Source organism: Phyllobates terribilis, unplaced genomic scaffold (genome assembly GCF_046119375.1).
Source record: "Phyllobates terribilis strain yellow unplaced genomic scaffold, ASM4611937v1 Scaffold_10__3_contigs__length_209671492, whole genome shotgun sequence".
Classification (NCBI taxonomy): domain Eukaryota; kingdom Metazoa; phylum Chordata; class Amphibia; order Anura; family Dendrobatidae; genus Phyllobates; species Phyllobates terribilis.
The window spans coordinates 157,874,211-157,900,759 of record NW_027362770.1 but is presented as its reverse complement, the minus strand read 5'-3'; the positions used below and the strand labels follow the sequence as shown (position 1 = coordinate 157,900,759).

At 41.4% G+C, this 26,549-nt stretch overlaps 1 protein-coding gene across 2 annotated transcripts in view; it reads left to right on the top strand.

The window, feature by feature from the left end:
• ANO2 (anoctamin 2) overlaps positions 1–26,549 on the top strand; it is a 381,234-nt gene that overhangs the window by 126,312 nt on the left and 228,373 nt on the right. For both annotated transcript variants that reach the window (XM_073649311.1, XM_073649312.1), the window contains exon 4: positions 23,814–23,912. In XM_073649311.1, the coding sequence (XP_073505412.1) occupies positions 23,814–23,912 (99 nt within the window). The remainder of the gene's footprint in view (positions 1–23,813; positions 23,913–26,549) is intronic.

Below are 26,549 nucleotides of genomic sequence, written 5' to 3'. Positions count from 1 at the left end.
AAAGAAAGATCCTATTGTTTTCTTTTTTTTTACGTTATTTTTTAAGACAAATGCATTCACCGGGAAATGTCATCTTAACATTTTACAACCTTATCTGGCAATGTGGTGTGTGACACATCATACGACACATCCTGTTTTATTGATGATGGAGGGACTCTGAAAGTCATAAAGCCTATTTTTATAGGGTCATCAGACAGCCCTTACTATTCTTAAAAGGCCCGCAGTCGGCCCTCGCTATTGTTAGAGAGCCATCAGCCGGCTATGCTTTGTTGCTTCCATTATTAACAAGTGGGTCTCCTAAACTGTTATTGCGTATCCAGTGACTGCAAGGGCTGCCAAAAATTTGGACGCAACCCAATACCCCTTTGAAGAGACATAGAGGAGGGTCTCAGTAAAAAAATGGGAGCGGGTAATGCCATGCTGTGACTGCAAGGGCTGCCAAAATTTGTGAAAAACCCCACTAAGAATTTAAAGACACATAGAGCAGGGCCACAGTAACGACAAATTCCATTTAGAAAGGAGAGAGTCTGCTATACAGTTATAGGGTATGCAGTGAGTCCAACGGCTGACCAAATTTAGGAAAAAACCCACTAAGAAATTAAAGACACATAGAGCAGGGCCACAGTAATGACAAATTCCCATTAGAAAGGAGAAGGTCTGCTATACAGTTATAGGGTATGCAGTGAGTCCAACGGCTGACCAATTTTAGGAAAAACCCCACTAAGAATTTAAAGAAACACTGAGCAGGGCCACAGTAACAAGTACAACATGTTCACATTAGAAAGGAGAGGTTCTGCTATACAGTTATAGGGTATGCAGTGAGTCCAACGGCTGACCAATTTTAGGAAAAACCCCACTAAGAATTTAAAGACACACGGAGCAGGGCCACAGTTACAAGGTACGACATGTTCCCATTAGAAAGGAGAGGGTCTGTTATACAGTTATAGGGTATGCAGTGAGTCCAACGACTGACCAATTTTAGGAAAAACCTCACTATGAATTTAAAGACACATAGAGCAGGGCCAGAGTAACGAGTACGACATGTTCCCATTAGAAAGGAGAGAGTCTCCCATAGTGTTGGCCTATGCAGTGAATGCAAGGGCTGCCAAAAATTTGGAGGCACTTCAATGACCCTTGGAAGAGACGTGGAGGAGGGCCTCATAAAAAAATGTTCCCATTAGAAAGTAGCGGGCCTCCTCTACTTGTAATGCCCATGCACTAAGTGTGTGGGCTGACAAACATTTACCCCTGGGGGGTATACATGAACATACTGTATAAAAAATGTTTTTTACGGGCATCATAAACACCCTTTAAAAAAATTATGTGGATGTTGCATCACGGACCACGGTCACCCTGGTGATATGGTGGTGGAGTATGAGGAGCAGGAGGAGGACAAGAGTAAATAGCCAAAATCAGGAAGCGTATTCCCATGTGTGGGTGTGAAAAGGTGCATGGGAATACACCTCCCAAGAAAAGACAATGGATTTGAGTTTGTTACGCTGCTATCATTTGGTGGTGTTGAGAAGTCTGGCCCAATCCAGCCCTTGTTCATTTTTATAAGAGTCAGCCTGTCAGCATTTTCAGTTGACAGGTGAATGCGTTTATCAGTTATAATTCCACCAGCGGCACTAAAAATCAGCTCTGATAAAACGCTGGCGGCAGGGCAGACCAGGACCTCCAAGGCATAGAGAGCCAGTTCATTCCACGTATCCAACTTGGATACCCAATAATTATAAGGCACAGCGGAATCACGGAGGACATTGGTACGGTCGGCAAGGTACTCCCTCAGCATCTTCCCAAACTTTGCACTCCTTGTGAGAGTACCCCGCGCCTCAGGGCCTGTGCGATGGGAGGGTCTGAGAAAACTCTCCCAGAACTTTGACAGTGTTCCCCTGCCTCTGCTGGATTGAAGTTGTGTCTCTCTCGCCTGTACTCCTTGGTTGTCCAACGAAGTGTGCCCTCTGCCGCCAGCGTTTTCAGATGGGAATTTCTTTAATAGTTCCACAATAAGGGCCTTCTGGTACAGCCCCATTTTTGTAGACCTGTCCGCCTCAGGAATAAGAGATATAAAGTTCTCCTTGCAGCGTGGGTCTAGAAGTGTCACCAACTAGTAATGACTGTCACCCAAAATTTTGAGAACGTGAGGGTCATGGGAAAGGCAGCGTAACATAAACTCAGCCATGCGTGCCAGACTACTAACAGGCAAGACTTCCGTGTCCTCACCAAGAGGATGACTGACCATGCTCTCCTCCTCCTCCTCCTCCTCTCTGTCCTCTGGCCATCCACGCTGAACAGACGGTATGACAGCTGTGCAGGTAGTACCGTCTATAGTGCATGAAACTAGCTCCTGTCCTTCCTCCAACTCCTCCTGTTCCTCATTGTCACCCAATCCACGTTGGGATGAGATGAGGCTTGGCTGTGTGTAATCACCCTGAATGGTTCCTTGCTCCATCTCATCGTGCTCCGCCTGCAATGCATCCTCTTTGATTGTGAGCAGAGAGCGTTTCAGAAGACAGAGAAGCGGGATGGTGACGCTAATTATGGTGTCATCCCCGCTCACCATCTTGGTGGAGTCCTCAAAGTTTTGGAGGATGGTACATATGTCTGACATCCATGTCCACTCCTGAGGTCTTATGTGTGGAGTCTGAACTGAATACCGACGGCCTTGTTGATGCTGGTACTCAACAACTGCCCTCTTCTGCTCAAAAATCCTTCACAACATCTGCAGTGTAGAGTTCCAACGCGTGGGGACATCACACACCAGTCTGTGAGCCAGAAGCTGCAAACGCTGCTGAAGCACGACAAGGGCGGCGGAAGCTGTAACTGACTTTCTAAAATGGGCACACAGGTGGCGTACTTTAACAAGCAGATCCGGAAGCTCCGGGTAGGATTTGAGAAACCGCTGAACCACGAGGTTAAGCACATGGGCCAGGCATGGTACGTGTGTGAGCTCGCCTCGCCTCAGAGCCACCACCAGGTTCCGGCAATTTCACACACGACCATGCCTGGCTGTAGGTTCAGCGGTGTGAGCCACAGATCTGCCTGCTCTTTCAGAGCTGTCCACAACTCTTCAGCATTGTGCGGTTTTTCAGCTAAGCATATTAGCTTCAGCACAGCCTGTTGCCGCTTGGCCGAGGCAGTGTTGCAGTGCTTCCAGCTTGTGACTGATGTGGTCATTTCAGAGATGGAGGCTGAAGAGGAGGAAGAGGTTGAGGAGGATGAGGTGCAGGAGCTGTAGACCATGGGGGCAACCCTGATTGACCTAGGGCCCGCAATCCTTGACGTCGGGAGGACGTGTTCTGTCCCAAGGTCCGACTGGGTCCCGGCTTCCACTACGTTAACCCAGTGTGCTGTCAGCGAGATGTACCGTCCCTGCCCACAAGCACTTGTCCACGTGTCCGTTGTTAGGTGGACTTTACCGGTAACTGGGTTGTTGAGAGCACGGCTAATGTTTAGGGACACATGCTTGTGCAATGCGGGGACGGCACACCAGGAGAAATAGTGGCGGCTCGGGACCGAGTACCGAGGGACGGCCGCTGCCATCAGGTTGCGGAATGCTTCCGTCTCCATGAGCCTAAAAAGCAACATTTCGAGCGCAAGCAGTCGTGAAATGTGAGAATTTAGTAGTGTGGCCTGTGGGGCGTTGGCTGCATATTTGCGCTTGCGTTCGAAGGACTGGGGTATGGACAACTGAACGCTGTGCTGGGACAATGAAATGGACGTGCTTCCTGATGCTGCTACTTGAGAGTGTGCAACGACAGGTGCAGGGCAGGAGGCGTCTTCGCATGCACCATGGACAGGGGATTGGCTTGCATGCACATTTGCAGAAGAAGCAATGGTGCCACCCGCAGACACTGTTCCTGGACCCTGGGGTTCGGCCCACAAAGTCGGGTGCTTTGCTGCCATGTGCCTGATCATGCTGGTGGTGGTCAAGCTGGTCGTTTTGCCACCCCTGCTGATGCTGGCATGGCAGGTGGTGCAAATGGCCTTTTTGGGGTTATCGGCAGAGTCTTTAAAAAACAACCCGACTCGGGAAGAACTAACAGTTGTACTGGCAACTTCCTTCGTGTTGGTGTTACGGGGAACGGTTGACTGCCTTCTGTCTGCGGCCACCACACTGCTTCTTCCTGCCTGTTGGGGTGCTCTGCCTCCCTCACCCTGTGTGCTGCTGTCCTCGCTCTGCATGTCCTCCTGCTAGGTTGGGTCAGTTACTATATCATCCACCACCTCGTCTTCCACTTCCGCTCCCTGGTCCTCCTCCTGACTTTCTGGGAATTGTGTCTCATCATCGTCACCTCTTGTGACAATTTCCCACCGTCGCCTTCGTGTGACCGTGGCTGCTCAAATATTTGGGCATCGCTACACGCGATCTCCTCTTGCCCCGCTTCAAGTGAACGGGGCGAGAGGCCCGAATCAATAAATGGAAAAGTGAACAGCTCTTCAGAGTGTCCAAGTGTGGGATCAGTTGTCTCTGGGTACTCGGCAAGGTGGGAGGAAGGAGGATCAGGGTGAGGAATATGCGGTCCAGACTCACGGCTACTGAGACTTGACCGTGTGGAAGACAGGGTGGTGGTGGTGGTGGCTAAGTGACTCGAAGCATTTTCCACTATCCAACCAACAACCTTTTGACACTGCTCTGGGTTCAATAGTGGTGTGCTACGGTCCCCTAGAAATTGGGACAGGAAGGTCAGGCGAGAAGATGTGGGTGTTTGTTGTGGCACAATTTCGGCTTGCCCACGGCCTTGTCCTCGGCCTCTGCATGCACCATTACCATCACGTCCAGTTCCCCGTCCCTTGCCACGTGCCTTGCCCATTTTAAATGGAGGACAGTATCTTCCACGCTCACTACAAATGACTGAGTTTGGAGCGAACTTATATGTGATCCGTGTGATGGAGAAAACAGAGTTTTAAATACCTGGCCTGTAGGTAAGTAGTTCGAACAGCAAACTACGGTGAATTGCTTCAATGACACACTAAAGGAAATTTTAATGTAGGCCAGAAATGGCAGTATTTTCTGACAACGTATATGTGATCCGTTTGACGGAGAAAACACAGTTTTAAATAGCTGGATTTCTAACGCTCTAATATGGAAAGGACCTGGCTGTATTCTGCAGTGCCAACAAGCAAATGGCGCAGAAAAAAATGGTGTTCTCTGGATTGCTTTTTAAGCAAATAATGAGGATTAATATCCAAAGAAAAGTGTTCCTGGCCCCTGAGACCTGGGCCTTTGTATAGAAATATCTAACAGCAGCAGAAGGCAGAATTGGAATGGAGCCTCTTGTGCTATATGCACTGCAGTCTGCTATATACCCTGCCTGCCTATATACACTGCCTGCCTGATATCTCTGCAGATGGATTAGTCCTCAGAAGGACTGTTTGTTAAGATGGATATGTGTAATGTACGGTTTTTCTCCCTACGCTACCTAATAACCAATCAAATCTCTCCCTGACACAGCAGCAGCTCTCCCTACACTGTCTGATCCGGAGTGACTAACAAGTCATGTCAGACTAACTTAATTTCCTTCTATGACAGAATCACTGACTGGGTGGATCAGGGAAATGCTGTAGATATAGTATATCTTGACTTTAGCAAAGCATTTGACAAAGTATCTCAGACCATCCTTATTGAAAAAATGACCAAGTATGGAATGGACAAGGCAACTGTTAGGTGGATGCATAACTGGCTTAGAGATCGGACTCAAAGAGTGGTCGTAAATGGCTTCACATCCAGTTGGATGAATGTCTCAAGTGGGATACCACAGGGCTCTGTCCTGGGACCTGTATTGTTCAACATCTTTATCAATGATTTAGATGAAGGAATTGAGGGTAAACTGATTAAATTTGCTGATGACACAAAGCTAGGAGGGATAGCTAACACTAGAGAAGAGATAGAGAGGATTCAAAAAGACCTAAATAAACTGGAGCAGTGGGCAGCAACTGACAGAATGGTTTTTAACAGGGAAAAATGCAAAGTACTACATCTGGGCAATAAAAATGAAAAAAGCATATACAAAATGGGAGAAATAGAGCTAAGCAACAGTACATGTGAAAAAGACTTAGGTATACTAATAGATCATAGACTGAACATCAGTCAACAGTGTGATGCAGCAGCAAAAAAGGCAAATACAATTCTGGGATGTATTAACAGAAGCATACAGTCTAGATCACGTGAAGTCATTATCGGACTTTACTCCTCTTTGGTCAGACCTCATCTGGAATACTGCATCCAGTTTTGGGCACCACATTTTAAAAAAGACATAGACAAACTGGAGCAAGTTCAGAGAAGAGCGACCAGAATGGTGACTGGTCTGCAAACCATGTCCTATGAGGAACGGTTACAGGATTTGGGAATGTTTAGCTTGCAAAAAAGAAGACTGAGAGGAGACTTAATAGCTGTCTACAAATATCTGAAGGGCTGTCACATTGTAGAGGGATCATCCTTATTCTCATTTGCACAAGGAAAGACTAGAAGCAATGGGATGAAACTGAATGGGAGGAGACACAGATTAGATATTAGAATTTTTGACAGTTAGGGTGATCAATGAGTGGAACAGGCGGCCACGAGAGGTGGCGAGTTCCCCTTCAATGGACGTCTTCAAACAGAGGCTGGACAGACATCTGTCTGAGATGATCTAGTGAATCCTGCTTTGAGCAGGGGGTTGGACTAGATGACCCAGGAGGTCCTCTCCAACTCTAACTTTCTATGATTCTATGACTGTGACGAGCACAGCGGTGCCAGGTCTGATATACACCTGATGACGCTGTGCGGCCAGCTAATCACTGTAATGCCCACAACCAACATGGCTACGGCATTACAGTGCATGGCAGGCAATACCTGCATGTTCATTGGCTCTCTAAAGAGCGCCTAACATGCAGGGAGGGGACCCAAGTTCCCGCCCGAGCAACCCGAAAATACTCAGCGAGCGCCGAGCATGTCTATCAGTGAGATGCTCGGGCGAGCACCGAGCAGTAGCGAGCATGCTCGCTCATCACTCTACTTAACCTAAAAAAATGATTTAAACATTACAGGAGGTTATTTTTGATGACACATTCCCTGTAAGTGATGACATAAACTGTGTTAGAATACTGTGTTAGTATAGACCTCCGAAGATAATGAAACTTTTTCCCCTTTATTTTATGATATTTTATGAATTTAGCAAAGTTATTAACTTTAAATTTCCCAGTCGGTATGTCACTCTCCACAAGGAGAAACGTTGCCTCTTAGACCTCAATCCAGAGCCTCTCATCTAGCCAAATCTGTTCTCATACTTTGCACTGACGAGGGCCAACAGCCCGAAACACCGTGTCTGCAAATTGAGATTCCGATTTGGCTTTTATCCTAAGTCATATTGCACGACTCGTTAAAGGGTTGATTGTGACTTGTAGGATTGCTGCTTCCAATAGGTGGCGCTATAGAGTACAAGTCCTCTTTTTCTCTGAAGAGGCAATTTGCATATTAACTTTTTCTATAAAGTTTGTTTGACATGAGTACAGCTGGTAAATAACGTCATAGGGTTTCGGTAACGGACACCTAAACCCATCTTAATTATGATGAGGTAGCCGTGTGCTAGTGTTAGTGTCAGAGCAAAGGTTAACACACAGACATCTATAATTCATTATGATGACTGTAAAAGCAGGGAGACTCACACTTTTTTGTAAATGGAGACTTATACCGAGGCTCCACCAATGAGCTTGGTTTCCACTCCCATATTAAAAGGGCGTTCCGGTGTCGTCAAAGAAATATAGATTTACTAAATAATGAAAAGTTAAGCAATTTTTATATATATTTTGTGCATCAATTTTGTTTTTTTGTTTTTTTACAGTTTTCAAAATATTTTCTTACTGTCTTCCAATGCGAATTACTTAAACTTTACCACCAGGGAATAAAAATTTGTCCTGATCACGTGGTGGGCACACTGTAATACCCATTTAATAGAAGGTCTCACATAAGACTGGAGTCTGAGTGAAGCTCTTACCTCTGCACCCCTTACCGCTACACTCCTGACTATCAGCAGCTGTTAAAGGGTTGTTGTCATGCTCATTCTTCTGGAGTACACCGCTCCCCTGCCTCCTGGCTTCCCGCTTAGCAGAGGACTCCTGATCATTGTTAGATTGGACCAGCTACATGGCTACTTGGTCGGCCAAAAAGCTATGCTCTCCCATGCTGCTAGTAGAAGCACCTTTTCTACTTCAACATCGGAGGAGTGCAAGAGACACTGAAGCTGGCCAATCCAGTGACATGGATGCCTTAAGAGTAGCCCTTTCAGGCTTTATAGAAAAGAGCCTGTAAGCACTGTACTCCTTGCCCACAGCTATTTGGTTGACCCACACGCTACGCTCTTCCATGCTGCTAGTAGAAGCATATTTTGCACTGCAGCATTAGAGGCCCTGAAGTTGGCCAATCCAGAGATTTGGTTGGCTTCAGAGCATCACATGCATGCTCCATAGAAAAGAGCCTGTAAACGCTGCACTCCTTTCCCAGGGCTACTTGGTTGGCAGAAATGGTGCGCTCTCCCATGCTGCTAGTAGAAACACCTTTTTCACTGCACCATCGGAGGAGCACAAGAGGAACTGAAGCTGACCAATTCAGCGACTTGGATAGCTTTAGAGCAGTACCTGCAGGCTCTATAGAAAGAGCCTGTAAGCACTGCACTCCTTTCCCAGGGCTACTTTGTTGGTCCAAATGCTATGCTCTCCCATGCTTCTAGTAGAAACACCTTTTCCACTGCAGCATCGGAGGGGCGCAAGAGGCACTGAAGCTGGCCAATCTAGTAACTTGGATACCTTTAGAGCAACACTTTCAGGATCTATAGAAAATAGCCTAGAAGCGCTGCACTCCTTGCCCATGGCTACTTGATTGGCCAAAATGCTACGCTCTCCCATGCTGCTAGTAAAAGCTCCTTTTCCACTTCAAGAGGCACTGAAGCTGGCCAATCCTGCAACTTGGATAGCTTGGTTGACTCAAACGCTACGCTCTTCCATGCTGCTAGTAGAAGCATATTTCGCACTGCAGCATTGGAGGAGCTTAAGAGTCACTGAAGTTGGCCAATCCAGAGATTTCATTGGCTTCAGAGCAGCACTTGTGGGCTCCATAGAAAAGAGTCTGTAAGCACTGCACTCCTTGCCCAGGGCTACTTGGTTGGCCGAAACGCTACAAAGTTGAACTTTTTGGAAGGTGTATGTCCCATTACATCTGGCATAAAAGTAACACAGCATTTTAAAAAGGGAACATCATACCAACAGTAAAATATGGTGGTGGTGGTGTGATGGTCTGGGGCTGTTTTGCTGCTTCAGTACCTGGAAGACTTGCTGTGGTAAATGGAGCCATGAATTCTGCTGTCTACCAAAAAATCCTCGGTAATGAAAAGAGGGATAAAAAGGGAGACAAGGGGCGCAGAGTCTAAGTGTAGATGAATATGTGCATTTGCCACAACAATATTTGTTTTTTGCACTCACCCTTTGGATCAGCTCTTTGAAATCCTCGGTCAGCAGCACAAATGCGGGAACTATGTCAGCCATGGTATAAGGCTTGCATGTTGGATAGTGTAGTGGAAGAAGAGAAGAGTAACCAGTCTATAAAGATTGTCTTCCTTTGAAGTCCTTACAAGTGCATATTATACCTGATGAAGGCCGTTGCTGGCAGAAACGCATTGTTTGTTCTTAAAAAAAATGTTCGAATAAATCTGATATTGAGAAAAATAATTCATCTTTAACCATCCTTATCCTCCGGAATCGCTGAAAAAGGGAAACCTTCTTTCCACTACACAAAAATCCTGAAGGAGAATGTGTGCGGCCATCTGTTCGTGACCTCAAGCTGAAGCGCACTTGGGTTATGCAGCAGGACAATGATCCAAAACCCCCAGCAAGTCCACCTCTGAATGGCTTAAGAAAAACAAAATGAAGACTCTGTGGCCTAGTCAAAGTCCTGGCCTTAATCCGAATGAGATGCTGTGGCATGACCTTAAAAAGGCGGTTCATGCTCGGAAACCCTCCAACGTGGCTGAATTACAACAATTTTGCAAAGATGAATGGCCAAAATTCCCCCAGAGTGTTGTAAAAAACTCATTGCCAGTTATTCTCAAATGCTTGATTGCAGTTGTTGCTGCTAAGGGCCCAACCAGTTATTAGGTTTAGGGGGCAATCACTTTTCACACAGGACCCTGGAGGTTTGGATTTCTTTTTCCCTTAATAATAAAGACCTTCATTTAAAAACTGCATTTTGTGTTTACTTGTATTATCTTTGTCTAATTGTAACATACCTGGCAGCGTCCTTGCATAGTGGTCCATCTCCCACTGTGCAAGAGCGCGCACTTGATCTCCAGTCCAGTCTGCTAGCCTGGCTTCCCTCCATGCTGTCTGCTTGCCTCTGTGTCTGCTGCTTAAGGGCGGCGCCCGATCACTTCCTGGTTCTTGTACCTACCCCTTGTGCGTCCTCAGCCTATTGCTGTCTGTCACCTGGTATTTAACCCAGCTGCTCCAATGAATCCCTGCCTGAGCATTGTGTTTCATTCAGTGTGCTCTTTCACTCTGAATGTGCCAGGTCCCTTTCTGTGTTTGCTTGCTTGCCTTTCTTGTCGGCTGTATTTCCAGTTCTGTCTGAACACGCTCCTTGCCTGTTCGTTCCGCCTTCTTGGGGCCGCATACCTAGACCCGCTCCTGTATCTTGTCTGTCGTGTCTGAACACGCTCCTAGCCTGTTCCTCCCGCCTTCTAGGGGCTGCATACCTAGACCCGCTCCTGTATATTGCTACTGTGTCTGTTCTTGTCTGTATACTCTTCTAGCCTGATTTATGTGTTTCTCTATGTCCGTACCTTTCCTTTTTCTGCAGAGTCTGAACTCGTACCTAACTCCTGCTCGTTGTCACTGTACTTCCGTTTGTGAGTTTGTGGTCCACTCGCTACTTCACTGCAAGTACCATGTGGGTATCTGGTTCTGCCTTTCCCTTCCTGTCTGTTCCGTGTGAGCAGAGCCCTGTCCCGCCTGCTCTGCCTTGCTCACCACTCCGGCGGTTCTAGCCTGCTCTGCCTTTGCTCACCGCTCCGGCGGTTCTGGCCTGCTCTGACCCTTTGCTCATTGCTCCGGCAGTCTTGCTCCGCTCTGACCCTTTGCTCACTGCTCCGGCAGTCTTGCTCCGCTCTGACCCTTTGCTCTCTGCTCCGGCTGTCTCGCTCCGCTCTGACCCTTTGCTCACTGCTCCGGCAGTCTCGCTCCGCTCTGACCCTTTGCTCACTGCTCCGGCAGTCTCGCTCCGCTCTGACCCTTTGCTCACTGCTCCGACAGTCTCGCTCCGCTCTGACCCTTTGCTCACTGCTCCGGCAGTCTCGCTCCGCTCTGACCCTTTGCTCACTGCTCCGGCAGTCTCACTCCGCTCTGACCTTTTGCTCACTGCTCTGGCAGTCTCGCTCCGCTCTGACCCTTTGCTCACTGCTCCGGCAGTCTCGCTCCGCTCTGACTCCTTTGCTCACTGCTCCAGCAGTCTCGCTCAGCTCTGACCCTTTGCTCACCGCTCCAGGCGGCCTTGTCCTGCTCTGCTCTTGCTCGCCGCTCCGGGCGGCCTTGTCCTGCTCTACTCTTGCTCGCCGCTCCAGGCGGCCTCGTCCTGCTCTACTCTTGCTCGCCGCTCCAGGCGGCCTCGTCCTGCTCTGCTCTTGCTCACCGCTCCAGGCGGCCTCATCCTGCTCTACTCTCGCTCGCAGCTCTGGGCAGTCTCGTCTTGCCCTGCTCTCGCTCGCCTCTCTGGGCGGCCTCGCTCTGCTGTGTTTGTCCGCCGCATCTGTGGTTCTGTTCCTGAGTCCCAGTGTGTACTGGGTCCTGCCCCACCTGTGTTCCTACCTGCTGGTGCCTCCCTGTCTTCACTCTAGCCGTGCTTGCCTGTGCCCCCCTGCCTGCATACCCGCCTGCCTGCATACCAGTCGTGCCTGCCTATACCCAGAAGTCTGTGTGCCAGCCTAACCTGTCTGTTCCTGTATTCCCCTGTGTGGGTCAACAGCCATGTCCGGGGTCTGACCTGGAGTAGCACCTGGTCCCTCTGCTCGGTTCCTCCTTGGTGCACTGGCGTCGTATGCCGTCGTGCGACCCTGGTCGGATCGGGTGAATACTTAGTTACGCCCCTCCAGGCATTCACTCTCCGGCACGGTCCAGTGGGATCACACGCACACGCCGCTCAGCCCGGGCGTGTGCATTACACTAATATTTGTTTTGTGATCTGAAACATTTAAGTGTGACAAACATGCAAAAGAATAAGAAATCAGGAAGGGGACAAACACTTTTTCACACCACTGTAGACCTCCTGCAGATTCCCTCCAGATTTCATTTTGAACTGTGTAATATTCTATCTCTCCTCTGGAGGCGCTGTAGGTAAGTTGAACACTTGCTGCCATGTTCCCGCACAGTTTACTTTTCACAGCTTTGAGACACCCTGTGAATAAAGGAAGTCTAAAATTAAAAAGGAATCGTCAAAAGTGAATATCCCCCTTTAAATTTCATAAGTCAGAAGTTTAAACCCACATTTTACCATCCTATTACACAGAAGAAATAACATACGATAGAGAGTAGAGATGAGCAAATCTTTAGATATTTGAATTTGCCAGTCACCAAATTTTTCAACAATATTCGATTTGCAGCAAATTAAAAGTACTCCGAAGCACCTTTAAAAGCATGTATGACACTATTCTCATTTCTTCACACACTAGTTTTCTTCACTGTTGTTCTGTAACACACTATCTGTACAGTTTCTTCAGTATTTTATGTCTTTCTCTTCCAATCTCTGTCGCTGAGAAGTGAGCTGTAACATCCTCTCATTACCCATATTCACCTCCAACTGTCTGCTGCATTCCCTTCTTTTGATTTTATACTGGCTATGATAGTGTACAGATAGGCAGCATGGACTATCTGTACAGTTTCTTCAGTGTTTTATGTCTTTCACTTCCAATCTCTATCGCTGAGCAGTAAGTTGTGACTTTCTCTCTCTATCCAGATTCACATCAAACTGGCTGCTGCATTTCCTTCCTTGGATTTTATACTGGCTATGATAGTCCCTGCTGACTATCTGTACACTATCTGTACAGTTTCTTTAGTGTTTTAAGTCTGTCACTTCCAATCTCTATTGCTGAGCAGTAAGTTGTGACGTCCTCTCTCTATCCAGATTCACCTCAAACTGGCTGCTGCATTTCCTTCCTTGGATTTTATACTGGCTATGACAGTGTACAGATAGTCAGCATGGACTATCTGTATAGTTTATTCAGTGTTTTATGTCTTTCTCTTTCAATCTCTATTGCTGAGCAGTAAGTTGTGACGTTCTCTCTCTAACCATATTCACCTCAAACTGGCTGCTGTATTCCCTTCCTTGTATTTCATACTGGCTACGAAAGTCCCTGCTGATTGGCTGTGCTATACCCTGTAATGACATAGGTGCCAGGCATTAGGGAGAAGCCCACCAGGAATGATATGATCTTTCTCTGGCTTATGCATGCCTCTTCAATATATAAAATAGCAGCGTACATTTTAGGCGATTCATGCAAAGCAAATCGCAAATTGTTCGGAATCTTCAGGTTCATAAAATTCCTAAAAATTCTATAAGAATTTGATTCAGATTGAATCGATTCTCTCACCTCTAACAGAAAGTTATAATGATTGCAGTCTCTAGCATCCATCGTATATATTGCAGGTTGGTGTTGCACTTCTTCTCTGGGGTAGGGGAGAATTTTCACGGCGCGTAAGGAATAAATTTGCAGCTGTTGACAGCATTTCTGTCTCGCCATCTCCATGTCATCATGGGAATTTTCACCGCGCTGTTAAATGTTTCAGAAGGGTCGAACTCCAAGGTAAGTGCAGCATTGCCTGCTTCTGAGGAGTGGGATCCAAGTATAGGAGATCTACGACGCCTACGGCCAAAAATGCCTATTTCTACTTTCATTGCCTTTCCAAGATCTCTACTTGCAGTCATTTTATGGCAACTTTCATTATTTACACCAAGGGGAAAAATAATTGTTTGATATAAATCTTCATTCTGATAGCCATACTATAATGATCTGTGCCCACATGTGTTCATTACATAACCAAGCTGGATTAGTAGCCCCTGAATACATTACCAGATTATAGAAGGGGCACAAGTTCTCTGGGGCCTCCTGTATGGACAGATGTGGCCACCTAACCTTTTCGTGAATGTGTTACCGACTTCAGTTTCTCCCGATACAAGTTTGTTACAATGTACAATAACAAAACCTTCGTCAGCCTGTAACTCGCATAACAACCACTGGGTGGCCACATGTAGATGCCTACAGTATAAACATCTCCCAACAGAGTACCGAGAAATCAATTTTTTTTTAAAGCTCCATGCAGTTAGGGATATGTCAAGCCTAGAAGAAAGGTGGCTAACAACACATCCATACTGTTATTTTTGGTCTTTTAATGTGACCTCACATGCGAGCCATTGTCTTATAAAGTCTAAGGGAAGAACTGACTCCATAAGTCTTAAAGATTTTAGTGGAAAGGACTAATCATTTGGGCAACCACTAAAGTTGATCAAAAACATTTGCATGATAATGGTCCAGTGGCCACCAGATCTGAGTGGTGCAAATGTCCTCCTACCTGTCAGCATCCTTGGCTCCTCTTCTGATTAATATGCTTGGTGCGACATCATACGTACATTCTTCCAAGCCTACTAATCAGAACTTGGGTTGGTGGGCGAAGGAAGTAGCAGATTTGCAGCGTTCTGGTCTAGCAGCTGATGGATCATTCTGGGTTATCTGTCTCCAGCTCTATGATAGAAGTGCTATCTCTTATGGATGATTTTGAGATGACTGATGACCTTGACTCACCCCGTGTTTGCAGCACAAGCTGAAAAGTTATTTCTACAAACATATCAGGAAGACAACTAGAACTCTAGTGCCACTTATAGGGGGTAGCATTCCTAAAAGTTAATATTGACCCATTACCAAACCTTGTCATATGATTTAGAATAAGAAGTCAAACCAAAAACTTTATTTGCAGACACATGTTTCATGGGGTTTGCCCCTCATCAGCACAAGCTGAAAAGTTATTTCTACAAATATATTATGCCAATAGCCTCTACAGAGAGAAAGACAACTAAAACTCTAATGCCACCTATAGGGGGTAGCATTCCTAAAAGTCAGTATTGACCCTTTAACAAACTCTGCCATATGATTTAGAATAAGAATCCCAACCATAAACTCCATTTTTCAGACACATGTTTCACGTTTTTTGCCCCTCATCAGTGCAAAGCAGAAGATCTGATTTGGCTGGATGATAAGAAGTCAACCAATAAAGAGCATACCAGTATGAGTATGAGGGCAAGGACATTTCTACCAAATAGGAAGGCGTCCGTTTTATAAATGACCCATATAAAAATAGAAAAAAATAGCATTAAAGCCCGATAGGTTCAAGTTACCCCTGTCTAGAGCTGTTATCAGCATGGCAACTTAATTTTTCCTTACCATGACTTATCTTATTCTGAAAGTAGCCTATATAACTGTTTGGCTACCCTGGGGTTTAGTAACATGGCTGTAGATACTCTGCTGACGAGACATATACCCATAACATGATTTCAAGCAAATGCTGTTAATTGCTAGGGAATTCCGAGGCTTCTTGACGTCAACTCCAGGTTTTTCCAGTCTGGACATTTCCTAGGGGATTTTTTTGTATGTATTTCATTGTATTGAATGGGAAGTGAGTTGTCGTGAGCGCAACATTACTAGATAGCACCTTTATCTCGAATTTATATACTGGGAAACCTCTCTTTCAAGGGCCACTCCTTTTTGAAGACCTTCCCACTTCATCTGTTGACCAGATTTAATGTTGTCCCACATATGATACATGTTGGCCATCTTCTTTAAGAAGACCACTTTTCAATGCAATTTTGGAAGAGATTTCACTGTATATATAATTTGTACTCCTTCAGTTCCAACACACTCCTTGGCTTGGCCAAACTTTTATGTGTTTTCATTGGGGAGAGTAGAGTATGTTAATGCCAGATACCTCTGTAAGTGACCTACAGTGGGTACGGAAAGTATTCAGACCCCTTTAAATTTTTCACTCTTTGTTTCATTGCAGCCATTTGGTAAATTCTAAAAAAGTTCATTTTTTTCTCATTAAAGTACACTCTGCACCCCATCTTGACTGAAAAAAACAGAAATGTAGAAATTTTTGCAAATTTATCAAAAAAGAAAAACTGAAATATCACATGGTCATAAGTATTCAGACCCTTTGCTCAGACACTCATATTTAAGTTACATGCTGTCCATTTCCTTGTGATCCTCCTTGAGGTGGTTCTGCTCCTACATTGGAGTCCAGCTGTGTTTAATTAAACTGATAGGACTTGATTTGGAAAGGCACACACCTGTCTATATAAGACCTCACAGCTCACAGTGCATGTCAGATCAAATGAGAATCATGAGCTCAAAGGAACTGCCCAAGGAGCTCAGAGACAGAATTGTGGCAAGGCACAGATTTGGCCAACAAAAGAATCAGTCATTGTAACTCAATATGTCTGATTCTTCTCTCCCTTGACATCATCTGTTGGGGAAACGTTGAGAAACTCTCATACATATAGGATGATCTGCAAGTCCGGCTGAAGTGGGCACATTAAGACAATTTAGAAAATTTAAGAAATTTCTAGGCAACTCATTCAGCAATATTTTAGGGAACAGGGCATGACTGTAATTTAGAATGCACAGATGTAGGTTTCCCTAAAATGGCTTTACTAATAACTGCGCATGCACAATTAAGGCTCCCATACACATTAGGTAGCAGTCGGCTGAATAGTCAACCGTCTCCCCCATACACATGATATGAACATTCATGAGTTTTTAAAGAGGTGTGAGCCAAAAGACAACGCCAGACAGCTTTGGCAGAGACTTATCTTCTGGAGAACAAAAGGGTTGAGTGTAGAAAGTCAACCGACCCAATCCTCATCCCCACAATCCTCCTTCAGGAGGACCCTTTACAGATTAGATTGTCCAATTCCCCAGAAGGTTCTCGATGGAGTACCATTGGCTCCACTAATATTCTAGACCCTTAGGCTTAATATACTATTGTTCACTACTCTGGTAAGACTGGAAGGGGGGAAGCATTCAACTACATTAAAATCCTTCCAATTTTAGTATTCTCTTTTGATTATGAAAAATTATAATCCAACAAATGAACTTAACTCATTAATGACCCCAATTTATAATAATCCGAATGTAATACATTATATTTTAAATGTCTTAACAGACTACAAGTCACATCACAACCAGTGGTGGCCACATATGGACAGACAGATACATCAACTTCCGTCACTTTCCATCAGGGTTTCGCAACCTCATGTTTTCCAAAAAGTTGGCCATCTCGCACCACTAATACCTTGGGATAGTGAAAGTCGCTGATCGCAATGCTCATGTTGTGTTTCAATGGTTCATTGGCATCTTTGTATTTGGGAATTTGATACTGATCTGTTTATACAGTAGTTTGTTTCATTAGTCCTGAGACTTCGGAACTGGCTCAAAATAGATCTGGTACACATTGATAGAGCGTGAAATGTGAGAAGTTCTGCTTGTTTTCTGCACAGTGTCGAAAGACGTCACCATACGGAAACTCATATGATATGATTGTAGAGTTAGATCACATACTATTCACTAATGTTGTGTTATCAAAATTCTATTGTTAGGATGCCTGACGATAAGAAAACTGAAAAAAAAAAGATAACTAACAAGTGCCAGATAAATCGGTCACTTGCTTACAATCTCAGAGGCAAATTGAAGTTTAAATTTGAGTTCATATCATGAAAATAGGTTTCCCTCTATACCGGTGTCTTTTCTTACTGTTTCTCTTAGCTGAGCTCATCGTTAGATAGGTGGAGCGAGGTGAACAGCTTTGAAAAATAAAAAGAAGCGATACTCTGTCAGGAGATGTTTATGCTCTGTATGCCTATATGAAGAAAGAAAGATGAAAGAAAGAACAAAAGAAAGGGAATATAGATTGACAGATATGAGATAAATACATGGATGGATAGATAGATGATAGATAATACATAGATAATAGATAGATAATAGATAGATAGATAATAGATAGATAGATAATAGATAGATAATAGATAGATGATAGATAATACATAGATAATAGATAGATAATAGATATATAATAGATAGATAATAGATAGATGATAGATAATAGATAGATAATAGATGATAGATGATAGATAGATGATAGATAGATGATAGATAATAGATAGATAGATAATAGATAGATAGATAATAGATAGATATTAGATAGATGATAGATAATAGATAGATGATAGATAACACATAGATAATAGATAGATAATAGATAGATAATAGATAGATAGATAATAGATAATAGATAGATAATAGATAGATGATAGATAATACATAGATAATAGATAATAGATAGATAATAAATAATAGATAGATGATAGATAGATAGATAATAGATAATAGATAGATGATAGATAATAGATAGATAATAGATAGATGATAGATAGATAGATGATAGATAATAGATATATAATAGATAGATAGATAATAGATAGATAGATAATAGATAGATGATAGATAATAGATAAATGATAGATAGATGATAGATAGATAATAGATAGATGATAGATAGATAATAGATAGATGATAGATAGATGATAGATAGAAGATAGATAATAGATAGATAATAGATAGATAGATAATAGATAATAGATAGATAATAGATAGATGATAGATAATACATAGATAATAGATAGATGATAGATAATAGATATATAATAGATAGATAGATAATAGATAAATAGATAATAGATAGATAATAGATAATAGATAGATGATAGATAATAGATAGATAATAGATAATAGATAGATAATAGATAATAGATAATAGATAGATGATAGATAATAGATAGATAATAGATAGATAATACATAATACATAATAGATAGATCATAGATAGATAACAGATAGATAATAGATGGATAATAGATAGATAATAGACAATAGATAGATAATAGATAGATAGATAATAGATAGATGATAGATAATAGATAGATAATAGATGGATAATAGATAAGAAATAGACATAAGATAGATAATAGATAGATAATGGATAGGTAGATAAATAATAGATAGATATGAGATAGATAATAGATAGATATAAGATAGATAATAGATAGATAATAGATAGATGATAGATAATAGATAGATAATAGATAGATAATAGATAGATAATAGATAGATGATAGATAATAGATAGATGATAGATAATAGATAATAGATAGATGATAGATAGATAATAGATAGATAATAGATAGATAATAGATAGATGATAGATAATAGATAGATAATAGATAGATGATAGATAATAGATAAATAATAGATAGATAGATAATAGATAGATAATAGATAGATAGATAATAGATAGATGATAGATAATAGATGATAGATAGATGATAGATAGATAATAGATAGCTAATAGATAATAGATAGATGATAGATAGATAATAGATAGATAATATTGATAATAGATTATAGATAGATAATAGATAAATGATAGATAGATATATAGATAATAGATAGATAGATAGATAATAGATAGATAATAGATAGATAATAGATAGATGATAGATAGATGATAGATAATAGATAGATGATAGATAATAGATAGATAATAGATAGATAATAGATAGATGATGGATAGATAATAGATAGATAATAGATAGATGATAGATAATAGATAATAGATGGATAATAGATAGATGATAGATAGATAGATGATAGATAATAGATAGATGATAGATAATAGATAGATAATAGATGATAGATAATAGATAGATAATAGATAGATAATAGATAGATGATAGATAATAGATAGATGATAGATAGATGATGGATAGATAATAGATAGATAATAGATAATAGATAGATGATAGATAATAGATAGATAATAGATAGATGATAGATAATAGATGATAGATAGATAACAGATAGATAATAGATAGATAATAGATAGATGATAGATAATAGATAATAGATAGATAATAGATAGATGATAGATAGATAATAGATAGATGATAGATAATAGATAGATGATAGATAATAGATAATAGATAGATAGATAGATGATAGATAATAGATAAATAATAGATAGATAATAGATAATAGATAAATAATAGATAGATAATAGATAATAGATAGATGATAGATGATAGATAATAGATAGATAGATGATAGATAGATAGATAATAGATAATAGATAGATAGATAATAGATAGATGATAGATAGATAATAGATAATAGATAGATAGATAATAGATAGATAATAGATAGATAATAGATAGATGATAGATAGATAATAGATAGATGATAGATAGATAATAGATAGATAATAGATAGATGATAGATAATAGATATATGATAGATAATAGATAGATAATAGATAATAGATAGATAATAGATAGATAGATGATAGATAATAGATAGATAATAGATAGATAGATAGATAATAGATAGATGGATAATAGATAGATGATAGATAGATGATAGATAATAGATAGATAGATAGATAATAGATAATAGATAGATAATAGATAGATAATAGATAGATGATAGATAATAGATAGATAATAGATAATAGATAGATAATAGATGGATAATAGATAGATAATAGATAGATAGATAGATAATAGATAGATGGATAATAGATAGATGATAGATAGATGATAGATAATAGATAGATAGATAGATAATAGATAATAGATAGATAATAGATAGATAATAGATAGATGATAGATAATAGATAGATAATAGATAATAGATAGATAATAGATAGATAATAGATGGATAATAGATAGATAATAGATAGATAATAGATAGATAATAGATAATAGATAGATAATAGATGATAGATTGATAGATAGATAGAATAATCTCAGCACAATATTACTCAGTATAATAATCCCAAAAATATATGTTGAAATCGTTAGCCGTGATGTATTGTAGAGGATCAGTTATACCGATTCACTAAAAGTACTTTTTCATCAGAATGAATTTTATTAGCCCAAAAAATAAATAAATACTATAATTGTACTGGAAGGAGAATCGTTACTTGGAAAGCTTCACAATCCATAAAAATATATGGCCCTTTTTAGGATTGATTTTATCCCCCTGAATCTGCTCGCTCCGGCTCGCCCTCCCAATACAAATATTCTGCCTTTGCAGAACTAGAATTGTGTAACGTGAGGCTTTCAATGATGTGATAAAAAAAATGCCAAACGGTGAAAGATTGGAAATAGATTTATTGAAAAAAAAATGCTTCCATAGAGAAATCTCTAAAAATGAGATCTTGAGATTTCTTCTAAAGTCTCATGCTCTCTGGTCCTCCTGAGACTTAGCCCAGGGGGAGCAATGTCATCACTAGATCGTCATGATGTGGGAATGGGGCATCTTACAGATCGGGATCTGGAACCGATACATTCACATTTACCCTTTATGACCCTACCCATAAACGTCTATGTAGATGGTACATGATACCCTCCTGAGTTTTTTCTTATTGAACAGAGAACTGTTGAACTTTTCAACAAAGACTACCCTTGGCCGCAGTTGGGTAGCCAGGCTCGGATTCATGCTGCCCGTAGTTCAGGCAGCATGAAACAATTGACAGGTTCCTTTTTAAAACTTTTACAAACAGAAACTTATGGAAAAAAAAAAGAATTTTCAGAGGCACACTTCCAAAAGTTGGCCATTTTGATATACTCTCGTACTTTTGTGATCTTTTTACCTTGCTCTTTGAAGACCCTTGGTTTTGGTCTTCAAACAATATAATTCAATGGTATGGAGAGGTTCTCACAAACAAGTCTTAGCTCAGTCACCACCATGTGTTGGACCAGGCTGGGATTTTCTCTTGAAATCTCATGGAGATCTGTCACCTTTAGATGACCATTAATGCCCAGGGATCTTTTGCATGAGTCTCCAAGTCTACTTGTTAATGGAACAAAGGTCCTCTCCCCAGAAAATTGTAGGATGTTTGTTGTCTTCAAGGTCCTGACTGAAACCCCACAATGAGCTGCGCTTCCTGACAGTTTATTTTGTTTACTTCCATAGCTCCATCTTATTCCGCAGCGCTTAATCATCACTGTCCCCATTGGGGCTCATAATCTAAGTTTCTTATCAGTATATCTTTGGAGTGTGGGAGGAAATCTTGAAAGTGTAAAAGGGAATCAGTCACCAGGTTATTTCTACCCCATCTGAGAGCAGCATGATGTAGGGGGTAGAGACCCTAATTCCAGTGATGTGTCACTTACTGGTCTGCTTACTGACGTTTTGGTAGTTTTCTCTGCTGCAGATTTAGCAAATCTCTGAATGCTGAACTTTATATAACCCCGCCCACCAAATTGATTGGCGGCTATCTGTGTACACTGTGCATAGGCAGAAAGCTGCTAATCAGTGGTGGGGGAGTGGTTATATATGAATGTTAAGGACTACAAGGCAGCAAGCTTACTATTTCTCTGGTGATAATCTCCTGATGATAAAACTGTGATTTTATCAAAACTACATCAAAAACCCCTGTAAGTGACTCACCGTTGGAATCAGGGTCTATGTCTCTACATCATGCTGCTCTTAGGTGGCAAAAACGTAGTGACAATCTCTTTAATGCTTAAGTTAGCTGTGAACTGCAATGATTGCTCCCTATCACTACAGAATAAAGTTCTGATGGGCTGTGAGATGCTGTGTGAACAGCACGTCATCAAAAAACTGCTATTATTCCTTACTGAGCTCTACTTAAAGGGAATCTGTCAGCAGGTTTTTGCTATGTAATCTGATATCAGTATAATGTAGGGTCAGAGACTCTGATTCCAGTGATGTATCACTTAGCTTACTGGGTGCAGCAGTTGTGATAGAATCACAGTCTTCTCTGCTGCAGATCTGGCAGTGTTCGGAATGTTGAGCTCGGAATATTGAGCCCTCGGAATGTTTAGCTCGGAATATTGAGCCCTTGGAATGTTGAGCTCGGAATATTGAGCCCTCGGAATGTTGAGCTCGGAATATTGAGCCCTCGGAATGTTTAGCTCGGAATATTGAGCCCTCGGAATGTTGAGCTCGGAATGTTGAGCCCTCGGAATGTTGAGCTCGGAATATTGAGCCCTTGGAATGTTGAGCTCGGAATATTGAGCCCTCGGAATGTTGAGCTCGGAATATTGAGCCCTCGGAATGTTGAGCTTGGAATGCTGAGCTGTGTATAACCCCACCCACACTTCTGATTGGCCGCTTTCTGTGTACACTGTATATTGACAGAAAGCTGCTAATCAGTGTTGGGGGTGTGGTTGGACTAGGGAACTTGAGACACCTAGTCCTGTAGCGATAATCTCCTGCTAATAAAATACTGACTTTATTGAAAAACAGCGAAACACAGCCTAATAAGTAACACATCACTGGAATCAGAGTCTTTACCCCCTATATCATGCTGTTCTCAGATTACATAGCAAAAGCCTGCTGACAGATGCCCTTTAAGCATAGGAAAGTTTAGAGGCAATGCTCCTTGGGAAAATAATATGCAAAATAATTATTCTACAGAAAGAAGTAAACAAACTCTATACTGCCACCTATATGTAGCTACCCTGTAAGCCAATATCTGACGAGCTAGGATTGTATTTTTTGATGTGTACTCAGTGTTTTACACACTTAATTTTATGGTCCAAATTTTTGAAAATTAAAACTCTTCTTGTTTTTGCTCTGTCTATACTCTTGGCACAAAGATATATATTATGTTGCATCATACCACTTTTATTACAGTAACTGTTTTTCTATTCTTCTTTTAAGGCTAAGAACCAGGGTTTGAACTTTGTTAGGATTCACGCACCATGGCATGTTCTAAGTCGTGAAGCAGAATTCCTAAAAATAAAGGTGCCCACCAATAAGGTAAGAAAAATGGCCTTTGGAAAGTAGCCTTGCTGCCCATAACAGTCAATCTGACAGTGTCAGTCCCATAATCCCAAATGGGATCATATATCAATGGCAAGAAAGTGTAGAAAATCCAGCTTCGCAAACTTTTAAAAAAAATGTATATTTTCTTTATTAGTGAATAATAGTAATCCAGTGGAAAAAAAAAATTAAAATTCCAAATTCATAGCATAGCTACAGGATCCAAGGAGAAGGCATAGTATACTGAAGATCTACATGTTTCATAGAATCATAGAATCATAGAATTTTAGAGTTGGAAGGAGCCTCCAGGGTTATCTGGTCCAACCCCCTGCTCAATGCAGGAGTCACTAAACCATCTCAGACAGATGTCTGTCCAGCCTTTGTTTGAAGACTTCCATTGAAGGAGAACTCACCACCTCTCGTGGCCGCCTGTTCCACTCATTGATCACCCTCACTGTCAATAAGTTTTTTTCTAACATCTAATATGTATCTTCTCCCTTTCAGTTTCATCCCATTGCATCTCGTGTTTCCATGTGCAAATGAGAAAAAGGATGATCCCTCTACAATGTGACAGCCCTTCAGATATTTGTAGACAGCTATTAAGTCTCCTCTTAGCCTTCTTTTTTGCAAGCTAAACATTCCCAGGTCCTTTAACCGTTCCTCATAGGACATAGTTTGCAGTCCGCTCACCATCCTGGTAGCTCTTCTCTGATCTTGCTCCAGTTTTACAATGTCTTTCTTAAAACGTGGTGCTCAGAAGTGGACACAGCATTCCAGATGAGGTCTGACCAAGGAGGAGTAGAGGGGGATAATGACTTCACGTGATCTAGACTCTATGCTTCTCTTAATACATAACAGAACTGTGTTTGCCTTTTTTGCTGCTGCATCACACTGTTGACTCATGTGCAGTCTGTGATCTATTAGTATATACAAGTCATTTTCCCATGTGCTGTTGCTTAGCCCTACTCCTCCCATTCCGTAGATGTAATTTTTATTTTTCTTGCCCAGATGTAGAATCTTACATTTCTCCGTTAAATTCCATTATATTAGTTGCTGCCCATTGTTCAAGCTTATCTAGATCCTTCTGAATCCTTTCTCTGCCTTCTCTAGTGTTAGCTATTGCTCCTAGCTTTGCATCGTCTGCAAATTTGATTAGTTTATTTTCAGTTCCCTTATCTAGATCAGTTATAAAAATGTTGAGCAACACTGGGGCCAGGACAGAGCCTTGTGGTACACCACTTGAAACACTCTTCCAACGCGATGTGGAACCATTTATTACCACTTTTTTAATATGATCCCTGAGCCAGCTATGAATCCACCTAACTGTAGCCTTGTCAATCCCATACTTGGTAATTTTTTCAATAAGGATAGTATAAGATACTTTATCAAATGCTTTGCTGAAGTCGAGATATACTATATCTACTGCATTTCCCTGATCCACCCAGTCAGTGATTCCATCATAGAAGAAAATTAGATTAGTGTGGCATGACTTGTTTGCTACAAAACCATGCTGGCTCTGTTTAATTACTGTATTCTTATCCAAGTACTTACATACATGCTGTTTAATAATTTGTTTAAAGATCTTTCCTGGTATAGAAGTAAGGCTCATTGGCCTGTAATTTCCTGGCTCCATCTTCTTTCCTTTTTTAAAGATAGGGACAACATTTGCCCTCCTCCAGCTTCTGGGACTTCTCCTATTCTCCAGGAATTTTCAAAGATTCTGGCTAGTGTTTCTGCAATTTCCTCTGCTATCTGTCTCATACCCTAGGATGTAATTCATCTGGACCAGGACATTTAAATTCATTTAAATTAGCTAAGTGTTCCCTCAAAATCTCAGGTGTATAAAACACAGGTGTATAACAGGTGTATAACACCCTTAGCGATGAGCATGACTAAGACAGTTTTGATAATGACTTAGGGTGTTGTACACCTGAAACGTGTAGATCTACAGAATACTATGCCTTCTCCATGGATCCTGTAACCATGCTATGAACTTGGAATTTTAACAATTTTTTTTTCATTGGATTACTATTATTCAGTAATAAAAAATATATATATATATTTTTAAAAAAAAAGTTTGTGAACTGAATTTTCTACCTTTTCCTGCCACCGATTTCATCCAGGCATGGACGCCCTCTGTGCTCTGAACTACCTGGGAATCCTATGATGGTGAGCTGGATCTGTTTCTCATTACCATATATCAATGCTTTTAAAAATATATTGCCTTCTTCATGTAACCACCCATGTATGCAATAAAATAAAAGATAACGACTTATTGAACATAATTAGGAGTTCATGGGCCCAGACCATTTGCCTATATGAGGCCGAGGAGCCATGACTTCCCCTTTAAATAAAATATTTCACATCAAAAGTGGTCAGCTTTTGCTCTTATTTTATTCTCCCTTCTCCCCTGAATATTCAGTTTTTGTTTTCTTATAAATCCATCATTGGGGTCCAGAGATACAGGACTTTTTATTTAGTTCTGTTTTTTGTGGTCTTTTGCAAAGGGGGCGTGACTCAAAATGGAGTAAAGACATGCCCCAGAGGATCCTGTGAGCCACGCCTACTTTAGTGGAGACCATAAAAAGGTCCATATCTCTGGAACCTTATGTGGCATCCTGCTATTACAGGTAC